The sequence below is a fragment of the Colobus angolensis genome, unplaced genomic scaffold, assembly GCF_000951035.1.
Source record: "Colobus angolensis palliatus isolate OR3802 unplaced genomic scaffold, Cang.pa_1.0 Scaffold2, whole genome shotgun sequence".
NCBI lineage: Eukaryota > Metazoa > Chordata > Mammalia > Primates > Cercopithecidae > Colobus > Colobus angolensis.
Genome location: NW_012115154.1, coordinates 20,116,819 through 20,136,433, shown reverse-complemented (window position 1 = coordinate 20,136,433; position 19,615 = coordinate 20,116,819). Strand labels below are relative to the sequence as shown.

Sequence of the window (19,615 nt, the reverse complement as noted above, 5' to 3'; positions counted from 1 at the left end):
TCCTCAAACTCCTGACCTTGTGACCCACCCACCTCAGCCTCCCAAAGTGCTGGTATTGCAGGTGTGAGCCACCACGCCCAGCCTTTTTCTTCTTCTTTTGACCCCACAAAATCTAGACTATAAACTGAATGTTAATACCAGTTACTACTATATGTTAATTTTTCATATATGCAGGGATCTATTTATCTTTTCTGAGATAGAGTCTTACTCTGTCACCCAGGCTGGAGTGCAGTGGTGCCATCTCAGCTCACTGCAACCTCTGCCTCTGGGACTCAAGCAATTCTCTTGCCTCAGCCTCCCTGGTAGCTAGGATTACAGGCACGCACTACCATGCCCAGGTAATTTCTGTATTTTTAGTAGAGACGGGGTTTCACCGTGTTGGCCAGGCTGGTCTTGAACTCCTGACCTCAAGCGATCCACCTGCCTTGGCTTCCCAAAGTGCTGGGATTATAGGTGTGAGCCACCGCCCGGCCTATTTAGAATCTCTTCATTTCCACTGATCTTGTTTATTCTGAAACCACACTATATTGATCTCCATACATACTAAGTGTGTTATCTCGTTCATTCACTTGTGAGTTGTATCTGGAGTAGAACAGATAACCAAAGATGATTGTTGAGAAGATAAGTCAGTTCACATACTAAAGTCAGTCACATGGCCCTTCCCACTGTGTGTTCCCAGATGTGCTTCATGAGGATGCAGCTGGGGCAGCACGTGGTCCTAGGAATTCTGACTAGAATGCAGTTGATTGCTACGTTCTAGAATTCCGTTCAGTTCTAGAATTGCCTTCTAGTCTAGTACTTCTGATTCAGTTGCATCTAGTCTAGTACATCTAGTCTAGTACTTTTGCATTCAGTTGCCTTCTAGTCGAAATTAAGAGCAAAAACCCAAAATTGGGACAAGAAAATACAACTATGTATGGGAAAGACCCATAGTTTTTTAGTACGTTTCTCTACAAGTAGTGCTACCAACCTAAAATAGTGCACCTAGCAGGCCACCAGCAGGGGAGTACAAGCTGCGCAGTGAGAGCTGCTTCCATTTCAGACATTTCAGACTTCTTTCCCAGCCTCAGAATTTTGTATTAGTGAAAAATCTGCCTTCCCCAAGAGCTTCATTTGTTTCCAACGTTCCTGATATTTACAGCAGAGTGACGTTTCCTGTGTCTGCTCTTTGCCCTGGCTCCTGGGAAGCTCAGATACCATTTACAGTATCAGTGATTGGTTATAGTTAGCCCAATTTCTGTGTTATTAAATTTATTATGTCTTTTTTGAAATAGTATTGGGGTAAAATAAACACCACAAGTCAATAAGCTTATTTAGTTGGTGGGAGCTCAGCTGTCTAATCTGGAAGATGGGATAGTCTAACACATAAGACAGCTAAGCCACAGTATTTGTACATAGACCCTAAGAATTTAGTGCTAAATAAGACATAGGAAGAAGCTGGTGATGGCCTAGTTTTAAGTAGTAAAAATGTCCAATTTTTTAAATTTCAGAAAATAGCATATTCAAAAATGATTTGAGTTAAAGTGAAACTTCAGTATGGCTTCTAATAAGACCCAAGGGTAAAACTTTTGTATAAGAAAGAGAAAATAGATTTGTTGTCAAATAAATTGGAAGTATATAAACACTTTGTTTTTCTTTTAAGGGGCTGGGCCTGTATGCTGCTAGAGACATTGAGAAGCACACCATGGTCATTGAGTATATCGGGACTATCATTCGAAATGAAGTAGCAAACAGAAAAGAGAAACTTTATGAGTCTCAGGTAGGTGTCTGGTCCCTGCGATTGTAGAAACAGCGCCATCGCCCTCTCCCTTTCTCCATGCCAACCAAACACCCCGAAAGGCAGAATGAAGTCTGTCACGCTGCATCCAGCTTCAAACAAAAGCAGTATCTGTATATTATTGTATTCTTATCAGTTTTATCTCTTTCCATTGGTGTTATGGTTTACTCTGATAGATGACTGTAAATTAATGATCCTGGCTTCACACACAACCTGCTGATTCCATGCTTTCCATTTGTGCCATGTAAATGTCATCTGTGCCTAATAGAATATCCACAGTGAGGGTGGTCAGGGTGCTGTTCCGTTCAGTTTCGACTGAGTCCTCCTGGTGTGGATAGGAACACAGGGGAGTTTCAGTTCGACATTGATGACTGCCTGACTTTTCCCTCAGAACCGTGGTGTGTACATGTTCCGCATGGATAACGACCACGTGATTGACGCGACGCTCACAGGAGGGCCTGCGAGGTGAGGCAGCGAGGAACCTGACGGGGAGTGCTTTTGCTCGGGGGGCCAGTGCTGGTGCGGTGAACACTGAAGCCAGGGGAAAGGCTCTCACTACAGCCTGGCAGCGATTAAAAATTCAGAGCAAATGAGTTTTGAGAATTTTTATTTAAATTTTATATTTGTACTTCCACTAATGGGCAAATAGAAATTTAATTAGCAAAAACTTTCTCAATAAATGGAAAGTTTTAAAGCTGCTTCTAGCTGTTTTACAATATAGTTTTCTGACCTGGTGGCTTGCAGGTATATCAACCATTCATGTGCACCTAATTGTGTGGCTGAAGTGGTGACTTTTGAGAGAGGACACAAAATTATCATCAGCTCCAATCGGAGAATCCAGAAAGGAGAAGAGGTAAGAGTCTGAGAGATTGTGTCTGCCACGTCGTTTAGATACTGGGTGAATCGTTTCCTCCTCACAGAGGTAACTTGCTCACTTGTTTCCCAATTCTTTGTTGTGATAAAAACTCTCTCTATAGTAGGCCAGATGTTCCCACCCTGTAATATTTCACCTTCAGGCATTCCAGTTCCACCCTCCACCACACGGCAGCTCTGTAAGCATTTGCTGTCACCTCCCCCTTCCTTTCTGTGCCATGGGTTCAGCATCTGCGTGGCACCCAGGTGGTATCATTTCTGTGTGCCATAGGATGCTTCTTTATCCCCTTAACCTGGACAGTTTGGCAGCGTCCCCTCTCTAAAGAGCATCCCCGTCCGTCTCCAAGAGGGCTGCGGCTCCTGGGATGGCACTGTTGGGCTATGGGTGGCAAATCTGGGCAGCTGTGCTGCTGAGAATTGTGTGCTCACGCTGACGATCAGTGCATGCTTAACCAAATGCTCACATCCACACATTCTCCAGCAGTCCAGGTGTGTGTTGTCTTAAAAATGCTGAGTGCCAAGCTTGCCATTTGTCTCTGTGCTCTCAGAGGAGACTCTGGTCCAGGATCTCACCCGTTGGGATTATCATTGGCCTTAACTGCTGCATTTGTTTCCCAACTTGGTCTTTCCCATCATGATTCAGGTACCTTGGTTCTGGAATTGCCTGCTGAGCAGCAGGCTTGGTTTCTGTAGGGAACGTCCCACATTTGGGGAGTGAGGCACCTGAGTGACTTGACTTTGTTGGTGCTCCTATCCCTTCATGGGATTCTATCTGTATTTTGGGTCTTTGTGGAATCTCCTTTCTTAGTCAAGAATAAGGATCTGACTAGACCCAAGGCCCATTATACATCTCAAAGTAACGTGTAAATGAGGCCGGGTGTGGGAGCCCTGGCATGGTGCCAGTAACCGATGGCTGCTATGGTGGTCAGAAGAGACTCACCTGAGCCCAGGGCCGCCTGCCCCCTTCCTACTTGAATATTCTTGAGTGAATAGTTTAATCTGAGCCCCTATTTTATCTTCTGCAAAACGGAGAAGATGATTTCCTTACCAGTTTCGTGTAAGGACTTAGCAGATACCTGAAAGCAAGCAATGGAATCATTGCCAAGAACAGCTACTCAGTAAACAATGGTTTCTTTCCTTTCTGTGTAGATGGTCTTTCCAGCAAGTGTTCTAGAATAATTTCAATCAGAAGAGACCTAGAAATTACTGGTCCTCCCCTTCATTGCGCAGCGCCGGGTCTCTCTGGGGTGGTGGGGGTTGCAGGGGCCACGCAGTGAGGCTTGTACCGTGGGACTCATGCAGACTCCCACCTACCTTGGTTGGTCTGAGATGTTCATTTGGTGACCTCTGAATAGAAAGACATCCTTTCAGTCTTGAGTGTGGAAAAATGAAAGAGGAAAAACAGTGTTAGCTGGCAAGGGCAGTTCCTCTCACCCAGACTTGCATGCCCCATTCAGCAAATGAGGGGAGGTGAAAGCCTCCTGGGTTCAGGGAGAGGGGTAGGAAAGCAGCTGCCCTTCCAGTCGCCTCCATCCACCTGCAGGGACAGCATTATGAGAAGTCACAGAAATACAGCTTTCTCCGGTTAGGCTCCCCTTTCTCAGATCTGGCTGTTTGAAAATACTGCCTCCCTCATTTCCTCTGTGCACGCGCAGGGTCCCTTGGAACCTCAACAAATCAGGTCTTCCTTAATTTACATCTGTTTTGTTCGCTGGTTTTAAAATGCAAGGGAGATGGAGGCAGAAACGCCGTTTCCTTCCTTGCTGTCCTTTCTTACCCTGTGTCTTTGCCGTGGGCAGCTCTGCTATGACTATAAGTTTGACTTTGAAGATGACCAGCACAAGATTCCGTGTCACTGTGGAGCTGTTAACTGCCGGAAGTGGATGAACTGAAATGCATTCCTTGCTATCTCAGCGGGCGGCTTGTCCCTAGGAAGAGGCGATTCAACACACCATTGGAATTTTGCAGACAGAAAGATATTTTTGTTTTCTGTTTTATGACTTTTTGAAAAAGCTTCTGGGAGTTCTGATTTCCTCGGTCCTTTAGGTTAGAGCAGCGCCAGGAGGAAGCTGACAGAGGCGGCGCTCCTGAAGTGGCCGAGGTGAAACAGAATTGCAGAACGGTCCAGCACTTTGCTTTCTTTTCTTTTCCTTTTCTTTCTTTTTTTGTTTGTTTTTCTTCCCTTGTGGGTGGGTTTCGTAGTTTTGGTTTTTTAGTCTCACTAAGGAGAAACTTTTACTGGGGCAAAGAGCCGATGGCTGCCCTGCCCCGGGCGGGGCCTTCCTATGAATGTAAGACTGAAATCACCAGCGAAGGGGACAGAGAGTGCTGGCCACGGCCTTATTAAAAAGGGGCAGGCCCTCTAACTTCAAAATGTTTTTAAATAAAGTAGACACCACTGAACAAGGAATGTACTGAAATGACTTCCTTAGGGATAGAGCTAAGGGATAATAACTTGCACTAAATACATTTAAATACTTGATTCCATGAGTCAGTTTATTGTAGTTTTTGATTTCTGTAAAATAAGAGAAACTTTTGTATTTATTATTGAATAAGTGAATGAAGCTATTTTTAAATAAAGTTAGAAGAAAGCCAAGCTGCTGCTGTTCCCTGCAGAACTAACAAACCTGTTACTTTGTACAGATATGTAAATATTTTGAGAAAAAATACAGTATAAAAATAGTTATTGACCAAATGCTACCAGGCTCTGCAGCAGCTCGGGTGCTTATAAAATGTTCATAGGGATGTTACAATATAATTTTGTGTTATAAAATATGCCATTATAATTATGTAATAACCAAAATTTCAACCTAGAGTGTTTGGGGTTTTTTGGAAACTGCAGTCTATTAGTACTTAATGGTTTTATACACCTTCCTTCTGACAGAGCGGGGCGTATGCTACAACTTTTATAGCTGTTTTGGTAATTTAAACTAATTTTTTCATATTATATTGTTGCATCCCTACTTCTTCAGTCAGGTTTTTTTGTGCTTACAATTTGTGATAACTGTGAATAACTGCTTAAAAATACACCCAAATGGAGGCTGAATTTTTTCTTCAGCAAAAGTAGTTTTGATTAGAACTTTGTTTCAGGCCATAGAGAATCATGTAAACATAATAGGATCATGTAGCAGAAACTTAAATCTAACCCTCTAGCCTTCTATTTAACACAAAAATTTGAAAAAGTAAAAAAAAAAAAAAAAAAAGAGATGTGACTATGCTTACAGCTGCAGGACTCTGGCAATAGGGTTTTTGGAAGATGTAATTTTAAAATGTGTTTGTATGAACTGTTTGTTTACATTTCTTTAATTAAAAAAAAACACTGTTTTGTGTTTGCTTGTAGAAACTTAATCAGCATTTTGAACCAGGTTAGCTTTTTATTTTGTACTTAAAATTCTGGTACTGACACTTCACAGGCTAAGTATAAAATGAAGTTTTGTGTGCACAATTCAAGTGGACTGTAAACTGTTGGTATATTCAGTGATGCAGTTCTGAACTTGTATATGGCATGATGTATTTTTATCTTACAGAATAAATCAATTGTATATATTTTTCTCTTGATAAATAGCTGTATGAAATTTGTTTCCTGAATATTTTTCTTCTCTTGTACAATATCCTGACATCCTACCAGTATTTGTCTTACCGGGTTTTTGTTGTTTTCTGTTCTGTATAATAGTATCTAATGTTGGCAAAAATTGAATTTTTTGAAGTATACAGAGTGTTATGGGTTTTGGAATTTGTGGACACAGATTTAGAAGATCACCATTTACAAATAAAATATTTTACATCTATAAGAGCTGCCTAGAGCTTCTCTGTTAACTCCTCATGTTCAAGTTTGAGCTCTTAAATTGATGACTGTCTGAAGTTCACTGACCCTCTGATACATCTTTCACAATTAGAGTGTTGATGTAATCAACTTGGTTCTCTTAGATTTTCAAAAGTTTAGATGTAAATTCATAATTCAATCTAATCATGACACTTTTTCTTCCCTTCAACTGAATAAAGAAGGGAACTGCTGTATCTTTCTAGGGTGTTTACCAAATTCAGAATATCCTTGGTGCCTTGTTCAAAGCCTGTTTTTGTTTAATTGGTAAATTTAGTCTTGGTTATGTTGTGGTTTTTGTTTTCTTTTTCTTTCTTTTTTTTTTTTTTTTGAGGCAGCTTGTCAGACTTATTCTGTGTGGTAGACTTTCTATCATATTGAATTATTTGACATATTAAATATAAAGGGGTTAAAAAAAACTGCTCAGAATCCCCTTTAGTTTCTAGGACAGATTTTTTGACTTGGACTTGACAGACACTAAAACAGCAAGCATTCCTAGTCCACCACGGGGCTTGCCTGCTAGTGAGGGGAACGGACGCAAACAGGTGACTTTTTAGATGGGAAGTGGGCTGGGAGTCCCATGGGGGCATTCTAAGGAGGTGACATTTAAGCAAGACCTGAAGAATGAAGAGGAGCTGGCCTCAGGAGCGTGGCAGAGGCTTGCCTGGCAGAGGGGACAACTCATGCTGGAGCCTTGAGATCTGAAAGAGGCTGATGCCACCGGTAACTGAAAGGCAGGCATGGCTGGGACAGAGTGGCAAGACGTGAGATGAGAGAAAAGCAAGGGTGAGTGGCGCAGGTTCAGCTCGCCTGGGTCAGCAGGAAGTCACTGCCGGGCGGTGCCGAGTTCCCACCGCACAGAGGTGACGTGCTGCCCAGAAGAGGCGGCCTGCCTGTGGGGCACCAGCATGTGTACAGAGGCTGAGTGGGCTCCGCACGAGTCCCAGGAGGAGCGAGGGGTGCCCTGGTGGGCTGGGCGATGGTCACGACAGGGAGGGAGCTGGCAGCAGTTGAGGCGTTTTGCATGTAGATTGCTCAACAGTTTCCCATTTCAAAACCACCTCGTCTCGGTCTCTCCTCAGCTTCTCCTGTCCTCGTCCTTTGGCCCCATGTCACTTGGAGGCTGCACTGCCCTCTGTCCTAGTCACCAAGCAGAAACACACTTAGTCTGATGCGGTGTCCGATGCAGCAGATGATCATCTGGCCATTAGGGTTTCCTGTCCCCGGTGGCGGTGGCGGCCACTGTCTCTGAAATCCTCTCCAGCCCCTGCTTGTGGAGCAGCACCCGTTCTCAGCTTTCTTCCCACACTGCTATAGACTCTCCATCTGCTTTGTCTGTCCTGAGGATGCTCCAGCATCCGTCCCAGGTCCAGCACCCTCGTTGCCTGGGGCAGGCCTGCTCGCCACTCCCTATGCAGTTCCTGATGCTCTGTGCCTGCGAGGGTTCTCGTTTTTGAAGACACTGCTCCTGGGTCCCAGAAATTCTTTTAACCTAGTTTTTATCCTAACCACAGAAATGTTAAAAGTATTCCTTCCTCCGTGATGGCAACCTTACGAAACTTTGCTTCCTGAAGAAAAAGTTGATGCAGACGGACCACACGGGGTGTATGACCTCCTTTCGGGGGAGGCCCCACTCATAGGTGACCCCTTTTCCACCCCCTCTCCCTCACCCCAGCCCTACTATTCCCACTGCTGCCAACTCCACAGCCTCAACTTTTTGTGTACCTTTTAAATACCAGCACACCCCCCACACACTTTCCTCAACTCTTCTCATCCTCTGCTCTTGCCACGCTGACCTCATCCAAACCTACAACTTCACCCAATATGCTGGAAAAAGAGTTCCAAACGCCTCCCTTCTGAGCTCTAGACCCTGGCATGACCCTGCAGCCTGCTCACTGAGCCTGCAAAAGCTCCACTGCAGAGACTTCATGCTTTTTGTCTTCCCAAGAACGATTCCACCAATACTTCCTCACTCGGAATGGCAGCTACCTGCTCCCAGGCGCCCACACCAGAGCCCCAGGCCATCCTCATGCTCTGCAGCCCGCCTGGCTCAGGGCTTCATCCCAGCAGCCCCAGCCAGGAAGACCCTTCGCTTTCAGAACAGAACGACCTGCTGTTCCCTGATCCTGGAATGCATGCGCATGCCTCGATGCTTCCTCACTGCTGTGCTTTCTGCCGGGACCTTGTCCATCCCAAGGCCGCCCGGCCTGCTCCAGGAAGTCCTCCCCTCACCCGCTGTGGGATCGTGCAGCCCCGTTCTGTGCTTTCTTGGTGCATGAGTCTATCAGAGCATTGCTCACTTTCATTTCTAAGCTTTCCTTTCACCTGAAGGTGGGAATTTTAGCTTGCAACTATTTCTCCAGCACAAAAGAGAGGGCGGGCGGGCGGGCAGAATGCCGAGTGCCAAGTGGTCAACTCCCTCCCCGCAATCTCCCCTGCTCTGCCGGGTCCGGAGGGCTGACCCTTCTGGTCTCCTGGCTCCTGCTTCAGTTCAGCCGGTGGGCGCTGTTGGGGGAGGTGGGAGGCAGGACAAGGGACCTGGGCGTTTCTGCTCCCGCTGTCTGGTGGTGGAGCTGCCTGTGTCTAGGCCCACGGCTCCGGACGCTGCTGCTCACCCCAGGCTCAGAGGTGGCAGTGCCCCGAGGCTGCCAACACTGTCACGGGCCCTTCCCTCACAGCTCTTCAAGATGCCAGAGATGCGCGCCTTCTCATTTCCCAGCGGGACCCTGACTCAGACAGGAAGGAAGGATTTTTGCAAACATACTCTTGACAGCGTAAGTTAATATGTGTAAAAAATAATGTTTTTTATTAAAAATACATATTTATAAAGAAAAAATGGGGAAGGAGGACAAAAAGGAAACTGAAAAATGTTTAGGGAGTTTACATTTTTTTCTTGTCAATTTTACGGAGAACATTTTCATATCTCTACAGTGAATTACTTCATATTCATGATAATATACTATTTGGGAGCACTTTGGGATTACTTTTAGGAAAGTGGCAGAAGTAATAGAGTTCCCAGACACTCCTCCTCCCGTTCCCCTGATGTTAACTGTGACGCATTTGTCAAAACTAAGAAATGAACATTGGTCCATTGCTGTTAACTAACCTGCAGGCTACTTAGGTTTCACCGGGTTTTCCAATAATGTCCTTTTTCTATTCCAGGATGCGGTCCAGGCAACACGCGGCGTTTAGTCATCACATCCTCTTAGCCTCTTCTGGACACTGGTAATCTGGTAGTTTCTCAGATTTGCCTTACTTTTCGTGACCTTGACCAATTCTGATTTGACAGTTTCAATCCTCATTATCTTCAAGTCTTCCTATAATTTAGCATATTTGTCAAAGCTGTTTTCAATATCAGTGTGTACTAATTCCATCCTTTCATTGCTAGGCCTGTTTGTATTTAAGACTTTTATTAACAGGTGTTTTTCAGTTTGTTACTTTTTTGAAAAAATCAACTTGTAAACTTTTACGACAAACTAAAAATGAAGTTCTTAAAAAATCTCAACTTGAGCAGATATGAAACCATTTGAAAAACCTTTAAAGATGTATTGAGAAAAACCAGGCTTTTGTAAAAAACACTTTATTACCAAAAAGAGACATCTTTTTTTTTTTTTTTTGAGACGGAGTCTTGCTGTCGCCCGGGCTGGAGTGCAGTGGCCGGATCTCAGCTCACTGCAAGCTCCGCCTCCCGGGTTCCCGCCATTCTCCTGCCTCAGCCTCCCGAGTAGAGTAGCTGGGACTACAGGCGCCCGCCACCTCGCCCGGCTAGTTTTTTTTTTTGTATTTTTAGTAGAGACGGGGTTTCACCGGGTTAGCCAGGATGGTCTCGATCTCCTGACCTTGTGATCCGCCCGTCTCGGCCTCCCAAAGTGCTGGGATTACAGGCTTAAGCCACCGCGCCCGGCCAAAAAGAGACATCTTTAGGTAAAAAAAATTAAAAACCTCATGCCCCACAGATAATGCAGATAGTTCTAGTTATCTGGTCAACAGACAGAAAGCAGGCACTTAAGGTCTTCGGCTCCAATCTTTTGTTCATTTCTTCTTGCTGGAATTTCCTAGTTCTTGTTTGATGACTAAACCGGGTGATGGTGGAGATAGCAGCCAGCATTTGCTCAGCCCACCCTGCTCAGCCTGGAGCCAGGAATTCTCAGCTGGTGGATCCGCTGCTTGCGTCTCTGCCATCTTGTGGTTTAGAGTTTTCTGGGCAACTGCGTCAGTAATTGAAGTCGTGGCGGCCCCGGTGCTGAGGTGGCTGGTGACCTTGGGTCTCATCTCCTGGATTGTCTTTATCCTCTTCCTCGCTGTCCTCTCCAGGCTGTCTTGGGTGAGGAGGGCCCTGCGGAATCATGGTGTGTCCCCGGTACACTCGCTGCCTTGCTGGTCTCCCTGCACCCTGGCTGTCACCCCTGCATCTGTCACCCCTGCATCGCTGCTCCCGGCCGCCCGGAGGCTGGAGAACTGCAGCCTCCATGGAGGAAAGTGGGACTCTGCAGTGGGGCCGGTGTGGTGGGGCCTGGCCTGTGGCAGTGCTGTCTGATCCCTCCTTCTGTTCCCCAGTGAGGATTCTGGTGATTGCGGGGAGGACCCACGTCTGTAGTGGTTATGGTGGCTGCAGGTTTACTGCCTTGACCTGGGTCCCACCAGGCCCTGTAACATTTGCTGCCTCCTCACCCTTTTCTCCTTCAACATCAGACTCTGCGGCCTCCCCAGCTCTTGCGCTGCCAGGGTCCTCCTCCTTCACGGCCCTCTGGTGAAGAAACATCTTCCTTGGTGTGAAACCATATCTGTTCCTTACCCTGAACCGTTTGTTCCCAAAACCTTTGCCGTGACGACTTTCTTGTCCCCTCCAGCGGGGGTGACGGTGCCTGGGCTCCTCCCAGGGTGTGATGGCAACTAGGCCACGGCGGCGGTGGGGCTGCCCAGGGCTCTCTGGGATCCGCTCCCTGCTCCCAATCGAACTCTCTAGGCCTGTTTAAATCACCTTTTTCTCCTGGTGACGGTTATATTCCTTTTTTTTTTTTTTCTTTTTGGCGTCTCACTCTGTTGCCCAGGCTGAAGTGCAGTGGTGTGATTTCGGCTCACTGCAACCTCCGCCTCCTGGGTTCAAGCGATTCTCCCACCTCAGCCTCCCGAGTAGCTGGGATTCCAGGCATGTGCTACCATGCCCAGCTAACTTTATTTTTAGTAGAGATGGGGTTTCACCATGTTGGCCAGGCTGCTCTCGAGGTGATCCGCCTGCCTTGGCCTCCCAAAGTGCTGGGATTCCAGGCGTGAGCCATCGCACCCAACTGGTTTCTTCCTTTCGAAGCTTGTTCTTAAAGCACTTTTCCAATGAGTCTGACGGCGCCTTTACCCTTGGCCAAGTCCAGCCCCACTCCTAAGGCATGGCCCTTCAAGGAATACCCTGGGCACTCTGAATACTCAGTGGGGCCTGTGACTTGGCTGGTGGCAGCCTCAATGATTTCCAGCCCCACCTGATCTTTGGGAGCTGTTCAGTTTATAGTCTCCCAGCCTCGTAAGTTTCCGCAGACTGAAATGTAGCCAGACTCCAGGGACCCCTGTGCAGGTTCTGGGCCCTCTCTCTGTTTAGCTCCTTCCTCTCCTTCATCCTCTGATGCAAAATTCCAGCCACCTTAGCCTCCCTGGGAACCACTGGCTGAAGAGGTGCTGCATGTTTTTCTAAGTCTCTAGTTTTTTACTCCAGGAAGACAAGCCCAGATCCCATTACTCCTTCTTGGCCAGGAGCAGAACTTGTGTCTTTTGTTTAAAATGTTTCCTTCTTGTCAAATTCTACTTCTCTGAAGGCCTTATTATTTCTTTGCCTCCATGTTCCTCCTTATCCTTAATTGCTCACACTTCTTGAGTTCTGTCACCACATTCTGAGTTTTCAGATTCGCTCTATTTAGTCCTCTCATGTCACTCTCCTCATGCCTTAAGTTCATTTTTGAATCAGTATGTTACAGTTTGGGTCGGCTCTGTGAGCATATCCTTCTGGAGTGCTTTCATTATACAAATGCCATTTAGCTCTTTTTCTTCTTATACTTTGTATGGGACTTGGCCTTGATCCTCTTCTGTTGCTCATCTGGTGGGAACCGAGTTTCTGAACATGGAGGAGTGTAGCTCAGACAGCTTTTCCACGTGGGGGAGCGTGGCTCAGCCAGCTTTTCCACGTGGGGGAGCGTGGCTCAGACAGCCTTCCCACGTGGGGGAGCGTGGCTCAGACAGCTTTTCCACGTGGGGGAGCGTGGCTCAGCCAGCTTTCCCAGCCTTGCAAAGCTCCCTCTTCTGTTTTCCTGCACTGCTAAAGCTATGGTCACTCCTTCTGTCAATAGCTGGCTTCACTTACCTCTACTTCTCCAAGCTGTGTCTTTCCTTTTTCTTTACTATTATTCACTTACTACTGTTTGTCTATTATCCCTGTCTTGCTCAATTTCGACTCCATGCCCTGGCAGTTTCAAGAGTTCAAAGGAACTAGAAGCCTTCATCCCCTAAGCCCTCCCTCCCCCAGGGACGCCTGCTGCTACCCACTGCTGGAGAGGCAGACGACCCCACGGTGTTGGCTGCTCTGACTCCCATTTCCTGCGGCCACCGTTGCCTTTTCCTATCCTCCACTCCTCAACACACCATCTGCCTGGAGCTTGCCTGGTCTCTGGCACACGTCCAGCTCCTCCTACCCACTTTAGAGACTTCACAGCTACCTTGCACCTACCTACTTTGAAAATACCATCCATGGGTTTTGGGTTTGTCTGTCTAGTTGCTCTAATTTTATGTGGATGTTGACTGGGCAAAATTTGAAAGCTGTGCTGCCACCTTTTCTGCAATTTCCTGAGAAGCCCCCATGTCGGTCTGTTTTATTTCAGCCATTTTAATGGATGTCAAGTGGCATCTGAATGTCGTTGTAATTTGCAGTTCTTTGGTGACCATGATATTGAACACCTTTTCATACACTGAGCTATTTATACTTCTTTGGTGAAGTATCCAAATATTTTGTCCATTTTGAAAATTGGGTTGTCTTTTTAGTACTGAATTTTAAACACAAACCCTTGAATATAGTTCTGTGGCTTTTTTCATTTTCTCAGTGGTGTCTTGATAAGCAGAAGCTTAATTCTGAAGTTCAATTTGTTAATATTTTATGGCTAGTTTTTAAAAAAAAAAATTTTTTATTAATATGTTGCCCAGGCTGGTCTCTTAACTCCTGAGCTCAAGCAATCCTCCCACATTGGCCTCCCAAAGCGTTGGGATTACAGGCATGAACCACCTGTGCCTGGCCTTTTTCTTTTTCAAATACAGACAGGTTCTCACTATGTTGACCAGGCTGGTCTGGAAACTTCTGGCTTCAAGCAATTCTCCCGCCTTGGCCTCCCAAAAGTGTTGGGATTGCAGGCATGAGCCACCATGCCTGGCCAATGGCTGGCTCTTTAATGAGTGCTTAAGGAATCTTTGCCTACCCTAAAGTCATGAAGATATTCTTCTACATCTTCTAAAAGCTTTATAATTGTAGCTTTTATGTTTAGATCTTAATGTTTATTTGTGGTACAAGGTGGTAACCGAGGTGTCACAGGTAATTTTTTGTCCACAGGGATATCAGATTCTTGCAGCACCATCTGTTATAATAATTTTCTGTTCCCCACTGCATTGTATTGGCTCCTTTGCTGCAAATCAATTGGCCATATATGTCTGGGTCTATTTCCCTTCCACCAATCAATTCATTATCCTTAAGTCAGCAACACAGTAAGTCTTGAATTAGTGTAAATCCTCCAACTTTTTAGGCCTATGCATTTCCATATCAATTTTAAAATTATCAGTTTCCACAAAAAGCATACTGGGATTTTGATTAAAAGTAGCAGTAAATTCATAGATCAAATTGTGGAGAATTAACATCTTATTAACACTGAGTCTTCCAATCATGAATGTAATATAGTTCTCTAATCTTAACTTTTCTCAGCAATGTTTTCTACTTTTCATCATACAAATCTTACACATATTTTGTCATACGTACCCTAAATTCTTGTATTTTGGATGCTATTGTAAACTGCAATGATAATACCATGAACTTCAGTTTTGAGCTGTTTGTTGCCAATATGAAGAACAATTCATTTTTATATTGATTTTTTTGTGGTCCCGATAAATTCCTTACTATGTCTAATAGTAGTTTTGAAGACACCCTATGATTTTCTGCATACTTGATCATAGTCTGCAAATACTTTTACTTCTTCCTTCCTAATGTACATGCCTTTCTTTTTCTTGCTGTATTGCACTGGCTAGGAGAGGTAAGAACAGGTGTCTTTGCCTTGTTCCCAATCATCTTTCACATTACATGAGGCTAGCTGTAGTATCTCCACAGATGCACTTTATGAGGTTGAGGAATGTTCTTTCCATTCCTAGTTTGCTGAGTTTTTATCATAAGTGGGTGTTGAATTCTGTCAATTTTTTTCCTACATTTTTTTCCCGCAAGGTCGCATATGCCTTTCCCCTTGTATTACTAACACTGTAAATTATATTAATCAAATCTCCAATGTTAAACCATCTTTGCATTCGTGGACTAAAACCAATTTGTTCATAATGTATCATCCTTTTTATATGTTGCTGGATTTGATTTGCTAATTTTTGTAAGGAAATTTTTCTTCTATATTCATGTAGGATATAAAAATCCTCTGTGCTCTATCTGCTCATCCCTCCCTCCTTCTATTATCTGGGTTCTCCAGAAAAACAGAACCAATAGGATGTATGGAAATATAGAAAGAGATTTATTATGAGGGACTGAGACGCTCTATGATTTACTGCCTGCAAGACGGAAGCCCAGGAAAGGCAGTGGTAGTGTTCCAGCCCAAGGCTGAGGCTCAGGAGAGCCAATGATGTAGATCCTCGTCTGAGTCCAAAGGCCTGAGAGCCAAAACACTGACATCAAGGAGTGAGCAAGTCACCCTTCCTTCACCTTTTCGTTCTATTTAGGCTCCCAATGGATTGAGTGGTGCCCGCCCGCATTCGTGAGAGCGGATCTTCTTTACCGAGTCTTCTGATTCAAACATAATCCCCTCTGGAAACATCCTCACACTCACAGAAATAATGTCTTACCAGTTACCTGGGCATTCTTTAGCTCAGTCAAGCTGACATAAAATCAACCATCACATTCTCCCATAACCCCTAGCAAGCAGTGATCTTTTTGCCTCTGTGTTTTTGCCTTTTCCAGAATGTCATACAGTTGGAATCATAGCTTTTTCAGATCGGCTTCTCTCACTGAATAATATATTCTTAACATCCCTCCATGACTTTTCAAGGCTTATGGCTTAATTCTTCTTAGCACTGAATGTTCCATCGTCTGAATGTACTATAGTTCATCCATTCATGCACTAACGGACATCTTGCTTCCAGGTTTTGGCAGTCATGAATACAGCTGCTGTAAAATCCACGTGCAGGCTTCGTGTGGTTTTCTGCTCCTGCTGGATCACAGGGTAAGAGTATGTTTACGAAGAAACTTGCCAAAGTGGCTGTACCACTTTGCACTCCCACCAGCAGGGAATCAGAGCTCCTGCCGTTCAGCATCCTTTTTAATATCTGAAGACTCTAGTGCGCTTGCAACTCATTCCTGATGTTGGTAATTTCTGTGTTTTTTGTTTTTTGTTTTTTTTTGGCTAGCGGTTTATCAATTTTACTGATCTCTCAAATCAGCTTTTAGCTTTATTTTCTCTGTTTCATTCATTTCTGTTCTGGTATTTAATATTTCATTTCTGCCTCTTTGTCTAACTTGCTCTTTTTCTGTTAAGATGGAAGCTAAAGTCATTGAGACTTGTATCCTTTTCTAATATAGGTGCTTAATGCTATAAAACCTCCAAGTACTGCTTTAGCTGCATGCCACACACTGGTGTATTTTCATTTTTGGTCAGTTCAAAATAGCCTTTTGATTTTTTTCTCTGACCCTTAAGGTACTGGGAAGTGTGCTAGCTTTTTATAATATTTGGAGATTTTCCAAGTGTCTGTTATTGATTTATATTATACTTGGCATGACTTGCTCAATATCCCAGAATATGGTCTATCTTGGTAAATGTTCCATGTATTCTGTTGCTGGGTAGTGTCAATTAGGCCACGATGGTTGACAGTATTGTTCAAGGTTTCTACATTATACTGTTTTTCTGTCTACTTGTTCTATCAGTTATTGAGAGGTGTGTTGAAATCTCTTACTTCAACTGTGGATGGGTGTACTTCTTGCAGTTTTAACAGAACTTCAAAATAAAGGCCACAAAAACCGATAAACTGTGATTAAGTTGAACCTTTTATTCATGAAATGACGCTCTATATCATCTGTAGTAATATTCTCTGTGCTGAAATCTACTTTGTCTTTCATCTATCTTACCATCCTTCTATTTTTAATGTATTCATAAAGTGAGTTTCTTATAGGCAGCATATAGTTGGATCTTGCATTTTTATCTAATCTGCCTTTTAACTGTGGCATTTACATTCATTAAACTTAATGTGATTATTGACATTGTTGGATTTCAATCTACTATCTTGCTGCTCTTGTTTTCCATATGTACCATCCTGGCCTTTGAAGTCAAATCACAGATAAAATATTTAGGATGTGGTGCTTAAACTGTTTTGTGGTTCAGATAAAATATCTGAGTGTATATTCTGCAATATGAGACCATCTCTCCTCTTAAGATGTGGTTTGGGAGGAAAATTCACCTTATATTTCAGAATTTTTGATTCCCAAATGTCTTATCTCTAATTGAGCTACATCTTCCAAGAGTCTGACCTCTATATCCAACTGCCTGTTGAACAGCTCTCCTGGGTGCTGCACAGGCAACTTTGATGTCCAGTATCTAAGGTCACACAGCTCAAGCTAAGAAACTGGGACGCATCTTGAGAGGCAGAGGACTCTACTGAGCCTACTGGGTCATCAGCTGACTCCAAGAGCATGCAACACACCTCAGACCAGAGGCCCCAATCCAAGACAAAATATCCTAAATAATCAAAAGGATTTTTTATTTTAAATGTAGATAATATCATAATTCATCAAAATAATTTATAATACTTAACTGCCTCTTATACTGTCTTATAAATGATGCCTTCTGAAGTTAAACATAATGTAGCTTCAGTTCTTTTAGATGATCTACTCACAACATACTAAACAATAGTTTTTTTTTAAAAGCACTATCTATCTCCTATGAAGTCTAAGAAAGGAAATCATGACAAGTTCCTGATCAGATAAAAACCACTGCATCATTAAAGAAGATTAAAAAGAGGCATAAATAAATCTGAATAGAAATATCCATTTTCCTGGGTTTTATCCTTCTGTACAAGCCCAATTCTAGGGTTAAAATGATATTCTGGTTTGCCTCTATAAGCAAGAAATTCCTTAACAGCAGCTCAGAAATAACCTTAATGTCTGGGTGAAACCAACTTCTTCACCTGTGGACACTCAGAGCTCCCATCTCTGTCAGACGCGTGTCACCTCTGCTAACCCGCCCAGCATCTCCGGGAGGACAGGGAAATGTCATCCTCTCCAAGATGGCTCTACTCTACGCAACCCAGGCGCTCCTAAAGCCCCAAACTCCACACAGGAGGCAACGCCTGATGAAGCACCGCTCCCGCCACAGCATCCACCTTAACCTTCCAAATGCCATTGCTGTGAAGAGGAGCCATCGCAGATCGCCATGGCGACAGAGCCCTTCTGACCCAGGGGATCCACCGCTCTCAGGCACTGTCCAACTGACACCTGGTATAGCCGATTGTTTTTCTGGGGGGGAAAAAAGAAAAAGGTAGCAAGAAAAAAATACTGCCAATTACTGGCAAAACGTGGAAATCCGGAAGAGATATGGAACATTTAAGAATTCAGATTAAGGGATACAAGAGTCCCTCTTATCCAAAGATTAGTTTTCCACTCTTTGTTACCTGCAGTACAGTACAGTAAGATACTTTCTGACCACAATCACGATTTGTATTATAGTACAGTGATTTGTTTTTATAGAGAAAACAAACAGACTGTTGGGCTTTGGCAATCCTCCCACCTCAGCCTTCTCAGTGCTGGGATTACAGGTGGGAGCCACTGCACAACCACAGTATGCTGTTGTAATTGTTCTGTTCTTTAGTTATTGTTGTGAACCTCTTACTGTGCCTAATTGATGAATTTTATCACAGGTATATCTCTAGAAAAAAAATACAGTATATACAGGGTTTGTACTGCCTGTGGTTTCAGGCATCCACTCGGGGACCACTGTACTGCAAACTGAGAAGATCACCCCCGAGGTAGAAAATGAACTGGTGCACCCCTCACTCAACCTTGCTGCACCCCTCACTCAACCTTGTGGGTCTCTGCACATTCTCCCAACATCACCGAGCACTCCTCACCCCAAAGGTCCACTGCTGGGATCCTCCTGACCCGTGGCATTTCATGAGCCGGGGTGGGTCTGATGAGCGAGTCTCTGACATATCTAGACAAAGGAGACTATTTAAAACCAGTTCATGCTCTTCATTATAAATCCAGATCTAGAGAAAAAAATAAAATAAAATTTAGATAACGAATTTTAAGACTGAACAACATTAATTCCTGGACTGTGTAGGTGATAGAGGAGCCCAACAAGCCTCTGGCTGACCCTCTGGAGACAGAAGGGCACATGGCTGCCATCTTCATCAATTCCTCATCGGCGGGGCAGTTAGGAAGCGCATAGACCGAATCACAGATTATCTTCAGAAACACACCTGGGTGACATGGCAAGTGCAGCGAACACCTCACTCTCCAACATGCGCCATCACTACGCTCAAAAGGAATCTGTTCTCTTTTGTTCTCCTATTTACTCATTGCTTCAACGTATAGACTCCAAATGGGTATGTGCAGTGTTCACTAACATGAAGACCCTCGATCAGAGTCATAGGGAGCTGTAAGAGAATTTTCTGCACACTGCTATTGTTTCATGGCCTGTGTGTCCAGTAAGGGACCTGTTGGCCACATGCAGCTATTGTACACTTGAAATGTGACTGGTGGCTACAGAATTAGCACAACTATAAAGTGACAACACAGTACATTTAGAATAGGATAACTCCATCACCCCAACTTATATTTTCTGGAACAAATTTCAGCTCTCATCTCACTGGGACCTATACCACTGAAATGTCACCACAATTTTAATACTTCCACAACACTGCCACCT

The 19,615-nt window shown here is 44.2% G+C and overlaps 2 protein-coding genes across 3 annotated transcripts in view; one reads left to right on the top strand and one right to left on the bottom strand.

Annotated features, from left to right (window-relative positions):
* Positions 1-6,441, top strand: part of KMT2C (lysine (K)-specific methyltransferase 2C) — a 233,018-nt gene extending 226,577 nt beyond the window's left edge. The window contains exons 56-59 of the mRNA XM_011941521.1: positions 1,643-1,759; positions 2,169-2,242; positions 2,522-2,630; positions 4,450-6,441. Coding sequence (XP_011796911.1) covers positions 1,643-1,759; positions 2,169-2,242; positions 2,522-2,630; positions 4,450-4,542 — 393 coding nt within the window. The 3' untranslated portion in view covers positions 4,543-6,441. The remainder of the gene's footprint in view (positions 1-1,642; positions 1,760-2,168; positions 2,243-2,521; positions 2,631-4,449) is intronic.
* Positions 6,442-17,431: 10,990 nt separating this feature from the next.
* Positions 17,432-19,615, bottom strand: part of GALNT11 (polypeptide N-acetylgalactosaminyltransferase 11) — an 85,984-nt gene continuing 83,800 nt past the window's right edge. For both annotated transcript variants that reach the window (XM_011941519.1, XM_011941520.1), the window contains 2 exons: positions 18,816-18,953; positions 17,432-18,204 (listed from right to left, as the gene is read on the bottom strand). In XM_011941519.1, coding sequence (XP_011796909.1) covers positions 18,073-18,204; positions 18,816-18,953 — 270 coding nt within the window. In that variant the 3' untranslated portion in view covers positions 17,432-18,072. The remainder of the gene's footprint in view (positions 18,205-18,815; positions 18,954-19,615) is intronic.